At 56.9% G+C, this 17,566-nt stretch overlaps 2 protein-coding genes across 2 annotated transcripts; both read right to left on the bottom strand.

Moving 5' to 3' along the window:
* Positions 1-538: 538 nt before the first annotated feature.
* On the bottom strand, positions 539-2,495 carry TMEM54 (transmembrane protein 54; the record flags this gene model as incomplete). Its single annotated transcript, XM_082296497.1, has 6 exons — positions 539-631; positions 772-906; positions 1,023-1,211; positions 1,349-1,408; positions 1,730-1,923; positions 2,483-2,495. The coding sequence occupies 6 exons, from the start codon at positions 2,493-2,495 to the stop codon at positions 539-541; spliced, it is 684 nt and encodes a 227-aa protein (XP_082152623.1).
* Positions 2,496-3,479: 984 nt separating this feature from the next.
* RNF19B (ring finger protein 19B) lies at positions 3,480-15,547 on the bottom strand. The gene is made up of 9 exons (XM_082296737.1): positions 14,939-15,547; positions 9,714-9,919; positions 8,006-8,150; positions 7,420-7,582; positions 6,715-6,829; positions 6,113-6,253; positions 5,757-5,964; positions 4,726-4,857; positions 3,480-4,288 (listed from the first exon to the last, which is right to left on the bottom strand). Exons 1-9 carry the CDS (start codon positions 15,496-15,498, stop codon positions 3,790-3,792), a joined length of 2,169 nt encoding a protein of 722 aa, XP_082152863.1. The 5' UTR covers positions 15,499-15,547; the 3' UTR covers positions 3,480-3,789.
* Between the last annotated feature and the right edge of the window lie 2,019 nt (positions 15,548-17,566).

Raw genomic sequence — 17,566 nt, 5'->3', positions numbered from 1 at the left:
TGGAGGCAGGGTCAGCCCTGAGTGAGGACAGTCCCCCCCAGCACCGGGGCTTGGAGCAGGGGACAACCCAGCCTGGCGGCCAAGCCACTGCTGCATCTCTGGCAGGCGCGGGGACACGGCCCAGGGGACAAAGATCCGGTGGTCCCCAGAACCCCCCCCCCCCCGCATGAAGACGCTGCCACGGGCATGGCCGGGTCAGCCCCTTCCCCACACCAGCGCAGGGGGTAGGGCCGCGGGGGGGCCGCGCTTCTGGGCTTTTAATACCTGCAGAATAAAGTTCGTGTCAGTGCAGTCCGTGCTGGGGAAGGGGCCGTGGAACCCCCGGGGAAAGTTCCTCCCTGCAGGGATGGGATCCAGCCCAGTTTCCTCCCTCGCTGCAGCCCCAGGCCGTGGGATGGGCTCGTGTTCCAGGGGATGTGTCCACACAACAGCCGGGCTGGGAGGCAGCAGAGTCCTGTCGTGGGGCTGTGCCGGTGCTGGGATGGGGCAGGAAACTGCCAGGACACATCCACAGGGTCAATTATCCCTCAGGCCCCGCTCAGAGCCGGGCAACTTCCACACTGTCCAGCCTCAGCAAGGCCAGGCACTGCCCGGGGGCAGGGCTCTCCACAGGAGCTGCCTGCAAGGAGACCTGGAAGCCGGAGAGGGTGATGAGAACGGGACCAGAGGGATGGAAGCCTTGGATGCACAAGTCTTACCCCTGCGCCCAGCCAGGTCTGTCCCAGCCCTGCAGGGGAGGGGTTGGAGCTGAGCCCAGGAATTAGGAATCACCTTCCTCCGGAGCATCCCACGGCAGCAGCAGCCGAGGTGGAGGAGGCCGAGGGTGAGCAGGAGGCAGCGGATGCTGAAGAAGATCTCCATGGCCTCGAGCAGGAGGGACATGGCCCAGAGGGACAGCGTGGAGCTCTGGGAGACAGGGGGACATCAGCTCCCTGCACGTCCTCCCCATCCCATCCCATCCCATCCCATCCCATCCCATCCCATCCCATCCCATCCCCATCCCCAGCCCGCGGGGGACTCACATAGACGCGGGTGGGATCGAAGGGGCACTCGCGGGACACCGGGGCGAGGGCGATGTTGGCGATGGAGCAGGGGGCCAGCAGCACCCGGCCCTGGTTGCCCAGGGTCAGCCCGATGGCCACGAGCAGCCCCAGCAGGCAGCACAGGCAGCACAGGCTGCTGCAGGCGCTCAGGGCGAGCAGCGCCCATTTCTGCAGGAGGGAGAGGAGAGGCAGCGCGGGGCCGTGGGGATGTTCCCTCCCCAGGACGGAGCCCACAGAGGGGCTGTGGGGGCTCCCTGGGAGGGCCGCAGCCCCCGGGTGCTGGGAGAGGGGCTGGGGGTGCTTACGAGGGCAGCAGGGCCGAGGTAACGGGACAGCAGCAGGGCAGAGACCCCACAGGAGATGGTCTGGGAGGAAGCACAGGGAGGTCAGCGAGGAGCAGCACCTGCCTCAGGGATACCGCTCCCATTCCCGGCTGGAATTGTCCCTGGAAGCTCATCCAGGGGGCAGTGCTTCATCTCCCGCAGCCTCACAGTAACAAATCCCTGAGCGTTTCATTTTTGAATTTGCGCTAGAAAGGCTTGTTCAGAGCAGGGAAGAGGAGACGGAGCAGGGTCCATCCCGCATCCCGTCTCCTTCCCAGCCTGCATCCCCAACCCATCCCTCCCTCATCCCAACCCCTCCCCACATCCCCTCCCCCGTGTCCCCGGCCCCGCTCCCAGCGGTACCAGCAGCGCAGCGATGACAGAGGCGGTGTTGGTGACACCGTAGTGCAGGGAGGTGGCGTCCCGGGCAGTGACCACGAAGCGCAGGACGGTGCCGTGGACGAGGGCCCCGGTGATGAAGTTGAGGTGCCCGACGATGAGGAGGATGAGCCCCGTTTTCATCAGCACCTTTCGGTGGCTGCCAGGATCGGGGTGGCCTGAGACGAGGCGAGAGGAGGGTGTGGGGTGGCACTGAGCCGTCCCTTCTTGGCACAGGGATGGGGCATTTGGGGACAGCCCCAGAGGACGTGCCCCGTGCTGGCAGGGGATGAGGCAGGAGGTGATGTGGAAGCCACTGGTAGCCCAGGTGTGGAAGCCACTGGTAGCCCAGGTATGCAAACCACTGCTCCAGCCGGCTCTCCTGGGACTGGGGCAAAGGTGTGGGTCCAGTGACCATGGGGACAGGGTCCCTGTGGGGCTGGGAAGAGCTGGGGCTCCTCGGAGTGATGAGGAAGCTGGGGAAGAGAGGCTGTCCCCAAATGGCAGCTCCAGGGCTGGGTTCTGGCACCCAGCACTTTGAGGAGGGACTGTGGGGCTGTTCCCCCTCTGGAATCCACCCTCACACACCCACCACCACCCGTGCTCAGCCCAGCTCCTTCCCTGACCCCATCCGAGCCCCTCAGCTCCTCTCCCTCCCTCCCTGCCTCAGTTTCCCCCCTGCAGGAGGGCAGGGATGGAGCCCTCCTGCTGCGATCCCCACGCCAGAGCCGGACTCACCCACTCGGCACATCCTCACCGGGCCGGGGTCAGGCCAGCAGAGCCCCTCGATGCCCCGGGGGCCTGCCCTGCCCTCAGCCTCCGGGCAGTCGCGTCCATCGGGGTCCAAACGCGTCCCGCTGGGAGCAGGGCTGGGACGGGGCAGGACCAGGCCACCGGAGCCACCGCCCGCTGCTCCGATTCCTGTCAGACCAGCTCCCCGGGACTAAGGGATAACTCCACCTTCTCCCGCGGGTCCCAGCCCTGCCCTCCCCTTGCTGCCAAGCCAGCAGCCGTGCTGTGACATGCCGTGCCATGCCGTGCCGTGCCAATTCACCCTTCCCTGCCCCTACACCGTTCCATGCTTCCTCACCCCCCTCTCCATCCATCCCCAGCTCCCCAGCACTCCCCGAAGCCCCGGCAGCAGGCTGCGATCCTGAGGGTCTGGGAAGGGGCAGCCCCTGGGGGTGGGACACTGCCGGACCACGGGCCACTGGCCAGCACTGCCAGGTGCCAGGGACTGACCTGCAGGGAGAGGGCAAAGCAGAGGGGTCAGGGCAGGTGGTGACTTGGCCAAAAGGTGGCTCCGAGGAACCCGTTTGGTGGCTGTCACCCTCAGGAAGCTTCCAGGGAAGGTTCAGGGAGTGGGATGGGGACAGGGGAGTGCTGGGGTGGCTGTGGGAGGAGCCCCCAGCTCTGCTCACACCGAGGGGCTGTGGGGAGCAACAATTTAAGTACAAGGACAGCCCTGGCTCCTGGCACTGGTCTGGGGAAAGGCACTGTCCCCAGTGTCCCACCTGAGCCACTGCTCTCAGCAGCCTCAGCTCCCAGACACCCAGAACAGCTGGAAATTTGGCTTTTTTCCCCATTCTTCCCCTCCTTTAACCTGTACCCAGCCCTGCTGCACAGGGAGAAGAGAGACCTCTCCTCCTGCCAAGCCTTTGGGAAGAGCATTCACGTGGGCAAAGGCAGCTGGAAGGTTTCCCTGCAGCTTTGGAAAGGACGAGCTGGATTCAGGTCGAATGACAACCAGAGTCTTTATTCCAAGAGTCCCTTAGGATGGTTGCAGACATACAGACACACGTACATATTTACACTCTTACACACCTCACAGAGTTTGAACCAATAAATTAAAACAAAAAGAGGGTGGGGGATTTCCATTTTTTTTTTGTTTTGTTCTGTTTTGTTTCTCTTTCCTTTTTCTTTTTTTTTTTTTTTGTCACGTAAGAAACAGCAACTCCCCGAGGCGACACTGGAGGATGGCAAACAGAAGCCAACACGGACACAACCCTGGCCCAGGAGCTGCAGTGACAGGGAGGGTGCTCAGGTCACACTCTGGCTTCGATGCATTCCAGCTGGACCATCTCGTCCAGCCGGCAGCCCTCAGCTTGGGCACAGTGGCTCAGGTGGGCACTTGGGCTCTCGGCACCTCTTGCTCTGGGGGTCTGTGGGCAGCCTGCTGCAGTCTGAGAGTGGGGGGACTCGCACTCGTCCGAGGTAATGTCCGGCACGTCGTCCGACTGGCTGTCCGAGCTCTCCAGGTCGCTCCGGATGCTCTCGGGCTGGGCCAGGGTGATGTCCCACGTCTGGCTGGCAATGCAGTCCTTTTGCTCACAGCTTTGGTGTTTGCACGTCTGCTCCTGCTCACCCTCCTCCTCTTCCTCCTCCTCTTCCTCCTCTTCTTCCTCCTCCTCCTCCTCCTCTTCCTCGTTCTCGGCCATTTGGGTGTGGACGTGCAGGGAGTCCTCTGTGCTGCTGCTGCTGGCCAGCTGGTAGTGGCTGGGTTTGGCTTCGATGTCCACCTGGATCTCCATGTTATTGCACTCCCTGCAGGAACAAGCATCCTCACGTTACTGGGAGCAGTTACTGGGTTCAACTGGGCTGTACTGGGAGGATCACACCTCGCAAACACGAGCAAGGTGCTGCTCATCACCCCATGACTCGCTGCTCTCCTTGGATCCTCCCAACAGAGCCAAGATATTCCCAGGCTGAGCCAGGAGCTGAGCTTGGAAAGCTCCTGAGTCGCCTCAAGCTGCCAGAACAGCCCCTGGGGGTGCTGGGCTGCAGATCCCCTCCCCAGCCTCCACACCCCACACCAAAGCTGCTCCCAAATTGTCCTTGGCTAGGAGAAGGATGGATCCCAGGCAGGAGAGCAGCCTGGTGCAAACACAGCCATCCCACCACCCACAGCAGCGCTCACAGAGCGTGGATTTTTCCAGGACACCCTCCACCAACGCTCTTCTCAGCATTCCACGTCCTCCTACCTGTCCTGGGGGTTGTAGGAGCTGATGATGGAACCAGCCATGGCTCGGGTGCTGGCGTTGTCGCTGATTGCCCCCAAACTGACCGAGTCTTTGGGGAAAATCTCCTTCTGGACATCTGCTTGGACTTCCAGCCTGCAGGAAACAAGAGGATTCCTCAGAAATGCTCCCAAGGAGCACCAACCTGTCCCTGCTCCTCACGGGAAAGTGAGAATCCCTGTGAGCTGGCACAGCTCAGCGTGATAGGAGTTTAACCCCAGTGGCTGCTCTCATTTAGTCTCATTTTTGGCTCCATTTAGGCAAATCCATTCCGTTTTCCATGACGAAGGTAAAGCGGTGTTTGCATCCATGACTCACACGATTCCTGCAAAGAGCTGATTTCCATGGATCTCGCACAGAGCCGTGATTGCATCCTGGCTGCCACATCAACACGTGGCTCTAATTACCAAGCAAACTGACTCACAGGCAAGTTGGGAGGAAAACTGCGGTGTAACCTCCTGACTTGGAGAGCCTTGACCCTGGCTGCTGGAGAACAGGAGGCATCAAAGCCTCCAGGCTGGGATAACAGGGCTGGAACAGCTTTAAGCAGGCCAGGCAGGAGCTCTGTGCTGTTCCCAATTAAGCTGAAGCATCAGCTCCGTGGTCTCAAGGAGCTCAGCAGGGATCTGTCCTCCTTGCAAGAACTAGACTGACTCCAGAAACAGAATCATGGAATGGTTGGGGTTGGAAAGGACCTTAAAGATCCTTTAGCTCCAACCCCCTGCCACGGGCAGGGACACCTCCCACTAGACCAGGCTGCTCAGAGCCACATCCAAACAGGTCTTGGAACATCTGCAGGGACCCCACAACCTCTCTGGGCAATCTATGATCTCCTAGAACTGCTTATTCTACAACAGCCCACGGCACAAAAACACCACGACACAACCTCTAGATCAAAGCACGTTCACTCACACTCCCCCAATGCTCCCCAAAATAAACTCACTCAACCCACAGAGGCCTTGGGAACCTCTCTGCTTTTCCCACAGTCCAGTTACCTGCTGTACTTGCCCTTGCTCCCCGAGAGGACCCCTCCACTCAGGGTGCCCCCGGACAGGGCGGCGAAACTGGCGGTCTCACTGTAGTTGCCCTGTATGACACTGAGCCCGTCTGTGGGGCTGCCACTGGTGCTCAGCACGCTGGTCAGCCCCTCAATGCTGCTCTCTCCGATGCTGGGGTTCTTCAGGGCTCTCCAGGCATCGGCCACTGCGGGGAAGGAGAGCACAGGGGTTGGAATTGGCAGTGGGAGCACTCAGCTGCGATGTCTCATCTCAGATTTGGGAGGGATCAAGACCCTCAACCATTTCATCCCAAGAGCATTTTGCTGCACCCTCTTCCCTTCACCAGTTATTACCTGTGATGGGTCCATCATCTTCATCAAACTCGATTTTCACCCCCTTTCCGTTGGCTGTGCTGACCCCGCAGCCGCCACCCCGGCACAGCGAGATGGGCACAACCCCATAGACGTAGGCCAGCATGATGGGGACCCCAATTCCTGGAGAGGAGGACGAGCTGCATTAAGAGGAGCTTAAGGATGTGTTGGGCAGACAGAAAAGGTTTTTTAGGGACTCTCTCAGTCGTGGTTTTGTTGCTTCTAAAGGTCCCAGTCCACAATTTTGCAGACAGACAGTGGAGGAGCCCTTTGTGCTCAGTGGGGGAACCCCAAGAGTGTTGAACCCCCATGACAGCAGCCATCAAACCACAAGAGACAGCTCTGTGTGACAAGGGGCTCCAGGATGGGATGTGGCACAGGCAACTGGTGCTCCAGACAAGCCCTGTGCTGGCTCTGGGCCAGCTGGAGCACATCAGGGTGTGAGACAGAGCACTGCGCCCATACCCACACACAGCTGCACTCTGCAAACGGCCCTTTGGCCACCCCCATGCCACAGGGCTGGGCTACCCACTTGTCTCAGTGGCTACTGGGCCAGCAGAAAGGACAGAGCTGAGCCCACTTACCAACACTGACAGCAGCAATGACTGGGGAGGCAATGACAGACAAGGTGACCCCACCAGTAATGGCCAAGTTCCTCTTGTGCTTGGAGGTTTTCTTTCCCTCGTACCTGCTGTGGATCTGATGGAAGGAAAAGCACCAGGTGAGAACAGCAGACACCCAGAGGACATGAAAAAGTGATCTTCCAGCCTTGCCAGCTGCATGATGCCTTGAAGAACCTCATTTTGAGCACAGATCTCCTCACAGAGCACACCTAGCAGGAGGCTCTGTGTTTAAGAAAAAGAAGCAACCACAAGTGCAGGGCTGATGTGCCACTTCTGCCCTCTCAACATCTCTTTGCCAGCACAAACAGCACCACAGAGTTTGGGGTCAGCACCAAAACACAAGTGACTGCAGGGCAAAGTCTGATGCTCGAGGTCCAACCACTGTCCCTCAGAGTCCCCCAGCGTCACAGGATGGGCTCAAAAGGGACTCCCTGGGTGCTCCTGGCTCAAGGCAGAGGCACAAGAGAAACACAAAATGCATTTGGGAGGACTCAAAGGGCTAGCAGGGCTATCAGCCACCACCTTCCCCCTGCCCACACAATGCCCAGGAGATAAGAGATGCTTTAGAAGAGAAAACTGAATTTTGGTTCTCTGACAAGATCCACCCTTCCTATCAGCTCTAAATTTCTGGTCAGCACAGAGAACAGCCCAAACCCTCACACTCACCTTCCTCCCAACGTACACAGGGATGCCAATGACCATGGCAGGAATGGCAATGCCAGCGATGAGGGAGATGCCCACAGGAGCTCCAATCAACGTGCCCAGCTGCCAGAGAATCTTCTTTTTACGACTCCATGGCTTTTTGCCCCAGAATGTACAGCCAGAGGGGCTTCATGGGAAGGGAAAAAAGTTGTATTAACATGCCAGCAATTCCTATATGTTCCTGAGAACCCAAATTCAACTTGCACAGGAATAAAAGCCAGAACTTAAGAAGCAGGTAGACAACACAGATAAGTTTTCTGTCTTTTTTCCCCCCCAAAAGGTGAATATCACACTACTGGGTCTATGTTTAATACTCAGTACACCAAGAGCTCTGAAAAGCAATTCTACCAGGAGCTTTTTTTTTTTTTTTTTTTTTTGGTGTGTGGGCAAAACACCTGAATGCTGCGAAGCGGGAACAGAGTCCACCTCTTTGGGTCAGAAACAATAAAATTTCACCGGCTGATCGCTGAAACAGGAGGGTGAAAGTCCAAGGGAGGCAGTGAACTCCTCCAGGCAGCCTGGGAGAGGCACGTGCCGCTGCCCTGCTCACCTGAGGTAATGCAGATCCGAGATCTCCTTCATGCAGAGCCAGCAGAACTCGCAGCCACACACGGCACACGTCATGTGGTTGCAGCTGCCGTCGTTCATCTTGATGATGTAAGCGCTGCAGCGTGGGCACGGCTTGATGTCATCGGCTGCGGGGAGGAAACAAGGAATTCAGATGGCATCTCTGCTGTGAGAGCACAGGAATCTCGTTGCCCTCCGAAATCCTCGTTTTCTGTGCAGCTGCTGCTCACAGGGGGTGGTGTGGCTTTAGGTCATCTCAGAGGAGGTGATATTGATGTGACAGACCCCACCAAGCAGCAGGGACTGGGAATGAGAGCTGCTTTTGAAAGCTTGTTCTAAATCTTGAATGGGATGTATTCCAGAACAGGCTTAAACACAGGGAACGAGTCCTACCTGCCCAGCACAACGAGCCGTGACTGAATTGCTCCACTGAGGTGATTCATGGGCCAAGAAAAACACAACAACTGGGAGAACAGGCATTGGAGAAACCCCAAACCTGGCCTTTAGGGGACATGGGGCTGCAGCCATGCACAGCTGCAGAGGCTGCCCAGGCCCCAGCCTGCTGCTGGCAGAACAGGATAAGGGGCTTTCATCCCTTCCTTAATTCAGGCATCATCTGACCGTGGTTATGCAATGGCTGTGCCGTGGTTCGGGGCTCTGCTGGCCCCTGCAAAGCTCAGCAAGATGAAATCCAGCTGTGAGCCCGGCTCACACCTTATTAATCACCAGGCTGGATCCAGCACAGCGGGGTGGGGAGAAACCACTGTCTCAAAAACCTCCCTTTCCATGGCTAAGTGCCCTTCCTGGCAGGGATCTCTTTTAACAGGATAGAAAAACTCATACACTGGGTTTTTCTGCTGGCTGGGGCAGTATCCATGCTGTCCATTCTTAGGGCTCTCTAAATTGGGGCCTGCTGGACCTCGGCACACCACTAAGCCACCCCAGAACCACCGACGACAGCTCCACACGGAGTGAATTAACATTTAAACTCCTCACACAGAAGGAAAAACAGGGTATTTTGTTTGGGGGTAGGGCTTTGAAAAATGGCCTCACTGCCCACTTCCAGAGTCAATAAAGTTATTTTTAAGGAACACAAACTCAGCAGACACAGCAGCTCCCAGGAGGCAGCAGAGGAGTCTGTGGGTTGGCATTTTTTTTGGTACCTGCCATTACCAACACCTAACAGTGCACAGAGCAGAGCTCCCCACACCCAGCTGGCCATGAATGCTGCTCTTCACGACCGCAGCAGGCAGCTTTGAAGCTGCAATGGTAAAAAAGTGACTGCTTGTTCAGGGTTTAGATCAGCAAAAAAGTGAGAACATCCAAGATCAAAAGAGCCACAAGCAGAGCTGGGGCAGGTGAGGGGAGTTGCCGTGACACAGAAGGACCCAAAGCACATCATCACCTACTGATCTGTTTGGTGCTGCTGGAAGAGATCAGATGTGTTCTAACACACAGGAGGAGGGGAAATGACTCGTGAGTTTCACAGCTGCTGGAGACACTCGGGGCACTGGCTTTGAGGGGAGGGAGGTTTGCACAGAGGTGCCTCTTTCTCAGCACATACACACCCAATTGAGCAACCAAAAAATCAGGGTGTGACTCTTGGGGCTGTCCTGTGCAGGGCAAGGAGCTGGAGCCTAGTGGGTCTGTCCCAGCTTGGGATATTTGATGAAAAAGGGGTAAATCCATACCCGGCCCGGACTCCTGTCCGTAGCTGAGGCCCGACGTGTGCTTGGTCCGTACCCGCAGGGTCTGTGCCCGCTGCTGCCGGGCCATGTCGCAGGTTTGGTTGGGGTGCCATATCTGCTTGCAGTGGTAGCAGAACTCTGTCTGGCAGCCGTCCCTCTCGCAGGTCAGCTTGGGGCAGCTGGCGCAGCCGTAGGCGATCACCGCGTACCTGCGCGAGGAGACAGCGCGGGAATTGAAACACAGAGTTACCGAGTCAGAGTCCTCTCCTTCAGGCTGTCCAGTGCCTGAGCTGCTCTGCTCGAGCAGGCCAGGACACCCAGAGCCACCAGCCCACCTCCCCCATCTCACTGCTGATCCCTGGTGCAGCAGCCTCCACTCCAGACACATTCCTGCGCTCTCCAGGCCTGTGGCTTGAACTGCAGGGCCTGAAATTAAGCAGCGCTAATTGGGTTACTCAGGGCAGGATCTTTCATGCAGGCAGCTTGAGATGCTGAGTTCTCTCCTCAGTAACTGCTGGCAGTTCTCACTGGCAATTCACACAGGCCAGATTTGTCTGGCCCAGTGTGCCCAGCTAATTCCTTGCTGTTTCCTCCCAGGGCAGTCTCTGGCTGCTCTTTCCAGGCACACACATCCCTCATTTCCTTAGGCCAGACCTATGGGTGGATGCTGTGTGGTCCAGAGAAGTCTAGGCAAGCTGAGGTTGTCCTGGGCACTTCTGTCAACTGAATGATTCTAAAAAAGTGGAGTAACAGTTCCGTATGTAGCTAAGTCAACAAGCGAGCTCCTGATGATCTCCACAGAGCTTCCTCTTCCAAAGAGCGGTGAAGAAGAACAATGCCCTGCCTTCGGAACAAGCCGAAATTGGAGTGAAATAATCGACTGTGTGAGAGAGAGGCCAAGTCCAACCAGCTCACAGTGACAGCGGTGTGACACTCTCAGAAGGAAGAGGGAACCTAAGCAGCATCACCAAGCACTGCTGCCGAAATCTGACCGACAGCCACTGAGGATGAGGCTGTTTCCATTGGCAGGGGCTGCCATGAGCAATTCCAGAAGTGCCTTCCCAGTCCTGCGACACCCATATGGCAAAAGAATATTTTTGTTGCTCATCCTCGGTATTTTTGTTAGTGGTCAGAGGAGAGGAACTCCTATTTAGGGTTTCATATTTAGAGCTCGTGTGGCTCGAGTTGTATTGCCTCTTCTGCTCAGAGGCAGCAGCGTGAGAGCCGCTCCGTGTGTCATACCACAATGATTCATACCCCGTGGGAGTTTGAGCAACTTCATCCTGCCAGGCTACGACATCATCGCCAAAGAAACAACATCTGAGGGCCGGGAGGAACGACTGCAGCTCTACCTGTGCATCCACACACCTGCACCTGAGCCCAGCAGGAGGAGAGATGGGAAAATCCCATCCCTGCAAGTGTCCAAAGCCAGGTTGGCCAGGGCTTGGAGCAACCTGGTCTAGTGGAAAGTGTCCCAGCCCATGCCTGGATGAACTTTAAGATCCCTTCCAACCCAAACCACTCTGTTCCTATATGATAATTCCATGATGCAGCTGGCCCAGGGGGTTGGGAGGGACAAACTTAATTCCTGTGCACCTTGCCTAAGGAATATTCCACTAAATGTCCTCACCCTGTCACTATCCTCCAGGCCTGCCCTTGGCAAAACAGAAAGGAAAAGCTTCATCTGCCCAGCTGTGTTGTGACACTGCTATTTCAAACCATAACAGCAGCCTAGGAGAGCTCAGTGTAATATATTAAGCAACCCCACACTCTAAATTAACTCCTCGCTCAAAACGTTGGGTTTTTTTAAACACTCAAGAAATTAAAACCATCAGCATTTATATTTTATTGCTGGAGCTGAAATAACAAATATCATGCACAAGCCCACAGCTGTGGGAAAAGAAGCTCCAGGACTGTGTATTGGGGAAAAAAATAACACATCTCCACGTCAAGGTCAACTAGAAAGTGAGTTTTGAAGTGAAATGCTGAGGAATAGTCACGGCAGGACCTGGATGGACAGTGGCTCTCCTCTTCCACTGACCTCTGACACATTGCTGGCTTAAATGGCCATTTCCAGGATCAATCCCAGCAGATGAGAGAGGAAAGTGAGTTCTCCTCCCTGAGTTTTCCCCAGGAAGCAATGTGAGTGTCTTCCTGAGACCCTAGGAATCGCACAGCTCCGCTTCCAGCCCCCTCCTTGGATGGCCACGAGTTCCCTCCTTCCCTCCTCCTGCCCATTCACGGATCTCAGCCCACACAGCTCCGTTTTCTTTAAAGGTTCTGTTATCCTCCCAAGCTTTTGGGAAGGCTGCAGTGTGACAAACACTAGACAGCGATACCACCTGATTGTAGCAAGGGGGGAAAAAAACCCGAAGCTGCAAACACAGAAAAGGATTTGTTTTGCGATTGATGGCGCATCAATTGACCGGGGTTTCCATGGCAACACGCACCGGTGTTGTGTTCTCCTCCTCCTCCTCCTCCCCCCGGGCAGCACAGCCAGGCTCTTTCATTTAGGAATGCACAGGATGTTTTTAGGGTCCTGTCTGTCACAGCCCTGCAGCCCCTTGATGCCAGCACCTCGGTGGGGGTGACACCCAGGGCCATACCCAGCCCACTTTGGTGGTGGTGGAAATGACAGAACTTTGAGCTTTTTTTGATTTTTTTTTTTTCATAACTTCAGTCAGGGGTTTTGTTCGTCTTTGCCCAAGGGGAGGGGAAGTGAAGTTTCTCTTCAAAAGCCCCGGTGAGGCCTGATAAGCTGAACATCAACAGACTGGGAGGAGCCAGAAGATACAGAGGAGATAAACGGACATTAACAAACATCACCCCCTGGTGAGGCTGGAGACACCTGGTCTGGGAAAAGATCGATAAGAGAACCAAATAATGAGGACCAAATTAGCATCGAAGGGATCAATAACCAATAGGAGATCGAATCCTAAGCATTGTGTAATTTCAGACCAATGAACCTGAATTTCTTTGGGGTCTTTAATGTATAAATATGTGATAAGTCTGGTAAGGAACCAGGTGGGATGGCAGGATTTTCACTGCACAAATCGGGCATGTGTGGATGAAACGATTTCTATGGCACATCCTGGCCAGAATGAAGTAACGCCTTGATTCTCTGACACTAGAAAGATGTTGTTGGGGAGTTTCTGTTTTTCCCGGGCTTTCGGTGACAGTGGTGGGTGACATTCAGTGCCAAGCATCACTGTGCCGTGCCCCCAGCCCTACGCTCTCCGTACTCCGGCACTACTACAGCGGGGAAAGCCCGCTGTAAATAATTCATACCCTGATTTTACATAAGCACAGCCACACAAGCTCTGCTGGGAAGAATGAATAGGGTGATTAATTCCTCTCCCTGCCGGAGGGCTGATTCCAACAGCCTTTGTTCGAGTGCTACAGACACACCAGCAGCGCTGGTCCACGAGAGCTGTCTCCAACATCTCCAACAGCCCCGGGGTCTCGCTTCTTGCTCTTCTGGGCAGCTGGGAGGAGGATGCCAGCACCACCTGGCTCATCCTGCTCACTGACTAACCAAGGAGGAGGTTTTAGCCCAGAGAAAGAGCCGTGTGTGACACCAGCCTGCTCGAACCCCCCCCAGAGGAAGGGATCAGACTCAGGCTGCGTTGCTGTCACAGAGGCAACGCCCTCCGGGCCGTGCTGGAGCTGGCTCCTTCCAACCAGCCAGCCTGGGTGACGTCGATGTTTGTACACCTTATCCTGGGCACAGATACCATCACAACAGTCCAGGAGCTGAGATTCGGTGAGCAGGAACCTGATTTTCTCCAGCCGGTTACCAGCAGAGGCATTCCCTCCGCGGCAGCACAACCTGCTCTATCTCCCTGATCTCAGCCCCGGCGCTGCTGAAATATCAAGATCTTGCACTTGATTTGGCTTCAGAAAGGAGCAAAGGTGTTGTTTGCTGTTAACTTCACCCTCTGAAGGAACAAGCCCTCATACAGGATGCTCAAGAGGCCGTGAAATGGGTAACCTGAGCCAGGTTCACTGCTTTGCATAGGATGCCTATTACAAGGCTCTGATTAAATCTTCACAACCCTCCCACCACCTTTTCCATTCCGACTACTAGGTCAGACTTTCCTTTCATGTTCTTGCTACCCAGAACTGCCATCCAAGCTGAGTCGTAGCTTAACTTCACAGCACTTCTCTTAAGTTCCCCGACAAAGCTCTTTTCCAGGCAGCTTTGGCTCACGCCCAAAACAGAAACATAACAGAGTTCGTTTAAAAGAAAAGGGAAGAGAAAATGAAAGCAACACGCTCATAACTACACAGTCATCAAGCTTGGCTGGCCTGAGTTCTGGACAGACAGACGTTTCCTCACTTGGGCAAGGGACAGTGAGTCAACATCCCTCCTCTTTGCCATGTATTCACGTCCTCCCTGGGAAAAAGTGACAGGTTACGGTTCCTTCTTCCCCACTCCTGGAGATTGCAGCGTTGTCTCCATGCCCTGTCCCCAGGACAGGCAGCGAAACACGCAGCTGGGAAACTCCACACTTCCCATTTGTGCAGAAAAAAACGTTTCTGTTAAATTAGGGGAACGATGGCTCAGCTAAAACCCCCTTCAAGTCGTATCACTCCTACCCGATTTGGCTGTGTTTTCACAACCCCCAAGGTCAAATCCTGGTGCTCTAGAGAGATAATAGAGATGGATGGAATTTTGGTACCCAAGGTCTATCAGCTGCCCCGAACAGACTGCAGATATGCACAGAACCCCTGCAGCGAGGGCTCTTCATGGGACACAGTAGGACCAGAAGTGTATCAGCAGCAGCACCCCACTGAAGGTGAGCCACCCCTCCCTGTGCTGTCCGGGGACCCACGTGGGGACGGGCAGGACAGTGAGTCCCAGGGCCACCTCAGATGGGATGCCATCCCCAGAACCTGCTGGGGATAGGCAGCAACCCACAGTGTGTTCCACCTCACCCAGCTATCCCAGCATGTGTTGGAGACAGGCAGCATCCCTCCAGGGCGGCGGTCTCCTTTCCCCAACACAGCCCAGGACCGATGGATGGGGCAACACCCTAAGGAGACAGCCGGTTTGCCCTGCCAAGCTGTCCCAGGATGGAGAGGACAGCATCCTACGGGGACAGCGGCTTCCCCACTCCCCAGGATATGCCAGGATGGAGAGAAGAACAGGTCCCTCTCTTCCCGGGCTGTCCTAGGGCGGAATGGCAGCACCCCACCGCCACCCCAGCGTGTCCCCCAGCACTCACCCGCAGTCGGGGGCGGGACACCAGCGGCAGTCGGGGTCGGCGGCGAGGCAGCGGCGCAGCATGAACTCCTCGTACTTGGCGACGAGGTGCGGGGAGTCGCGGAGCAGGCGGCGGATGTCGGCGGGGTTGAGGCGCTCGCTGCACTCGGGGCAGCAGATGTTGACGCGGGACTCGGTGATCTCGATGCGCAGGTACTGCCGCAGGCAGGCCCCGCACGACCGGTGCGGGCACGACAGCAGCCGCGGCGCGTTCTCCGCCGGCTGCCGCACCAGGCACAGCGGGCACTCCAGCTCCTCCTCGCCCTCCGGGACCACCGGAGCCTCCTCGGGGGGCGGCGGTGGCGGCGGTGGCGGAGCCGGCGGGGCGGCGGGGGGCGGCGGCGGGGCGGCCGGGGGCGGCTCGGCCTTGGCGCGGCGGCGGCCGCCCGCGGCGGAGGCGGCGGCGGCGGAGAAGACGCTCTGGAAGGAGAGGCGGCGGCGGCGGCCGGGCTTGGGGCACTTGGCGGCGGCCGAGTGGATGGATGAGGAGCGCGGCGACTCGGAGTCCCGCTCGGAGCCCATGGCGGCGAAGCTGGCCCGGCGGTGTCACCGGCGGTGGAGTCTGAGGTGGAGGCAGCGGATCAGTCCGAGGGCTCCGGGAGCCACGTCCCGCCGGGCGCTGCCTCGGCCGCGCTGTAACGAAAGCGGCGCCGGGGCCGGGTGAGAGCGGCCCCGCCTCGTCCCGCCCCGCACCGGGCGCGGCCGCCGCCGCCGCCATTTCGGTTGTGGGCAACGCCCCCGGGCAGCCCTGGATCCTGTGGTGCCGTAAGTGGCTCTGAAACATCTCAGCGAGGTAGAGCTGAGCCTCCGCTCTGCTTCTGGGCTCCCCTCAGTGCCCCCCGCCCCTCAGCGCCTCCATGTCCCCTCAGTCCCTGGCTCCCCTCAGCGCCTCCATGTCCCCTCAGCGCCTCCATCTCCCCTCAGCCCCTGGCTCCCCTCAGCGCCTCTATGTCCCCTCAGCTCCTGGCTCCCCTGAGCGCCTCCATCTCCCCTGAGCGCCTCTATGTCCCCTCAGCCCCTGGCTGCCCTGAGCGCCTCCATCTCCCCTCAGCGCCTCCATCTCCCCTCAGCCCCTGGCTCCCCTCAGCGCCTCCATGTCCCCTCAGCGCCCAACTCTCCTCAGCATCCCAGTTCCATCAGCACCCCCGGCTCCCCTCAGTGCCCCCATCTCTCCTAAACACCCCCATCTCCCTTCAGCTCCCCATTTCCCCTCAGCACCTTGCTCCTCTCAACACCCGCCTCCCCGCAGTCCCTGGCTCCCCTCAGCACCCTGATTTCCTCAACGTGCTATCTCCCTTTGGGTAACACTCTCAGGCACATGGTGGCATTCATGGCGTGTCCTGCATAAGGCCAGGAGTTGGATCCTGATGGGTGCCTTCCAACTCGGCCTATTCTGTGATTCTCCCTTCAGCTCCCCATCTCCCCTCAGCCCCTGACTGCCCTCACTCAGCACTGCCATGGCTGCCTCACCCAGGGCCTGGAATGGGGGAAATCTCCTGGCTGGATTGTGCAGAAGAAAGGTTTCTGTTAAAAAAACCCTGGGGCACTTTGTTTTTTAACATCTCTCGTTGGAGAGGGGTGTCTACAACCTCAGGAGTCCCCTCTAAATCCATCCATCCTAGGGGAGCACCTTGTCCCTCGCTGTGTGTCCATCCTTGATAATGTTTCTGAAGATCATGTAAAGATTTACTCAGCTGGGAACTCCTCCCCGAGTGCCAGGTTTAGAGGCAGTGAAACTACAACCCACATTCTTACTGCACTCATGCAGAAAGTTAAAAGCCTCCGCTTCCTTCCAGGGTTCCCCCATGCCCAGAGGGGTCTGCCAGCCTCATATCCCATCCAAAAGCAGATAAACTAACAGGAAGGATGCTGCTTCTTATTATGCAGGGGAGGTGAAGCAGAAAGATCTGCTGTGTCTATGAAGAGCCTCTTAAATCAGCACAGAAGGAGCTGCCTTGCCTGAGACTGTCAGCTCTGACTGGACAGACTGTGGTTATTCATGTGACAAGTGTGGCTCCATCACTGTCTCCCAGCTATCGCCATCCTGAAATCATCTCTCTCAGCAAAGCCTGTTTGTATGATTGTTATTGCCAAGATCCTTCCAAGAGCTGGGATGGGAACAAGGAACCTGGATTTTGGTGCTGGTGCTGCTGGATTGCTGTAGGCAAAGACCCCAGATCTGTCGGCACAGCGGGGATAATGATGACACTTCCCTGTCTGATGGGTGGATGAAGGCACAGAAGGAGTAAATCACCTGCACAAATGAAGCTTCCTCCTGTCCTAAATGCCCTGCAGCAATCCTGCTTTTCCCTGTGCTCTTCTCCATTAATTCCATGCCTGCCATACACCTTCCCTCACAGCTTATCCCAAGATGTCTGCTACACCCAAGTCCTTCCCCGGAGATCTCATTCCCCAGATATTTGTCAGCTCTTCACATTCCTGCCACAGCACACAGGGCTTTGGACCAGCTGGAAGTTCTGGACCACACTAGGTTTGGCCTCAAAGTGGTAAATTCCTGCCTGGGATCAAAAACCCTGTTAATTAGCAAGTTAATTTGGCAAGGGCCAAACAGCTCTGCTCCAAGAGAAGC

Source organism: Coloeus monedula, assembly GCF_965178545.1.
Source record: "Coloeus monedula genome assembly, chromosome: 24".
NCBI classification, from domain to species: domain Eukaryota; kingdom Metazoa; phylum Chordata; class Aves; order Passeriformes; family Corvidae; genus Coloeus; species Coloeus monedula.
The sequence above is the reverse complement of the archived record's forward strand: the minus strand, read 5'-3'. Positions and strand labels throughout refer to the sequence as shown.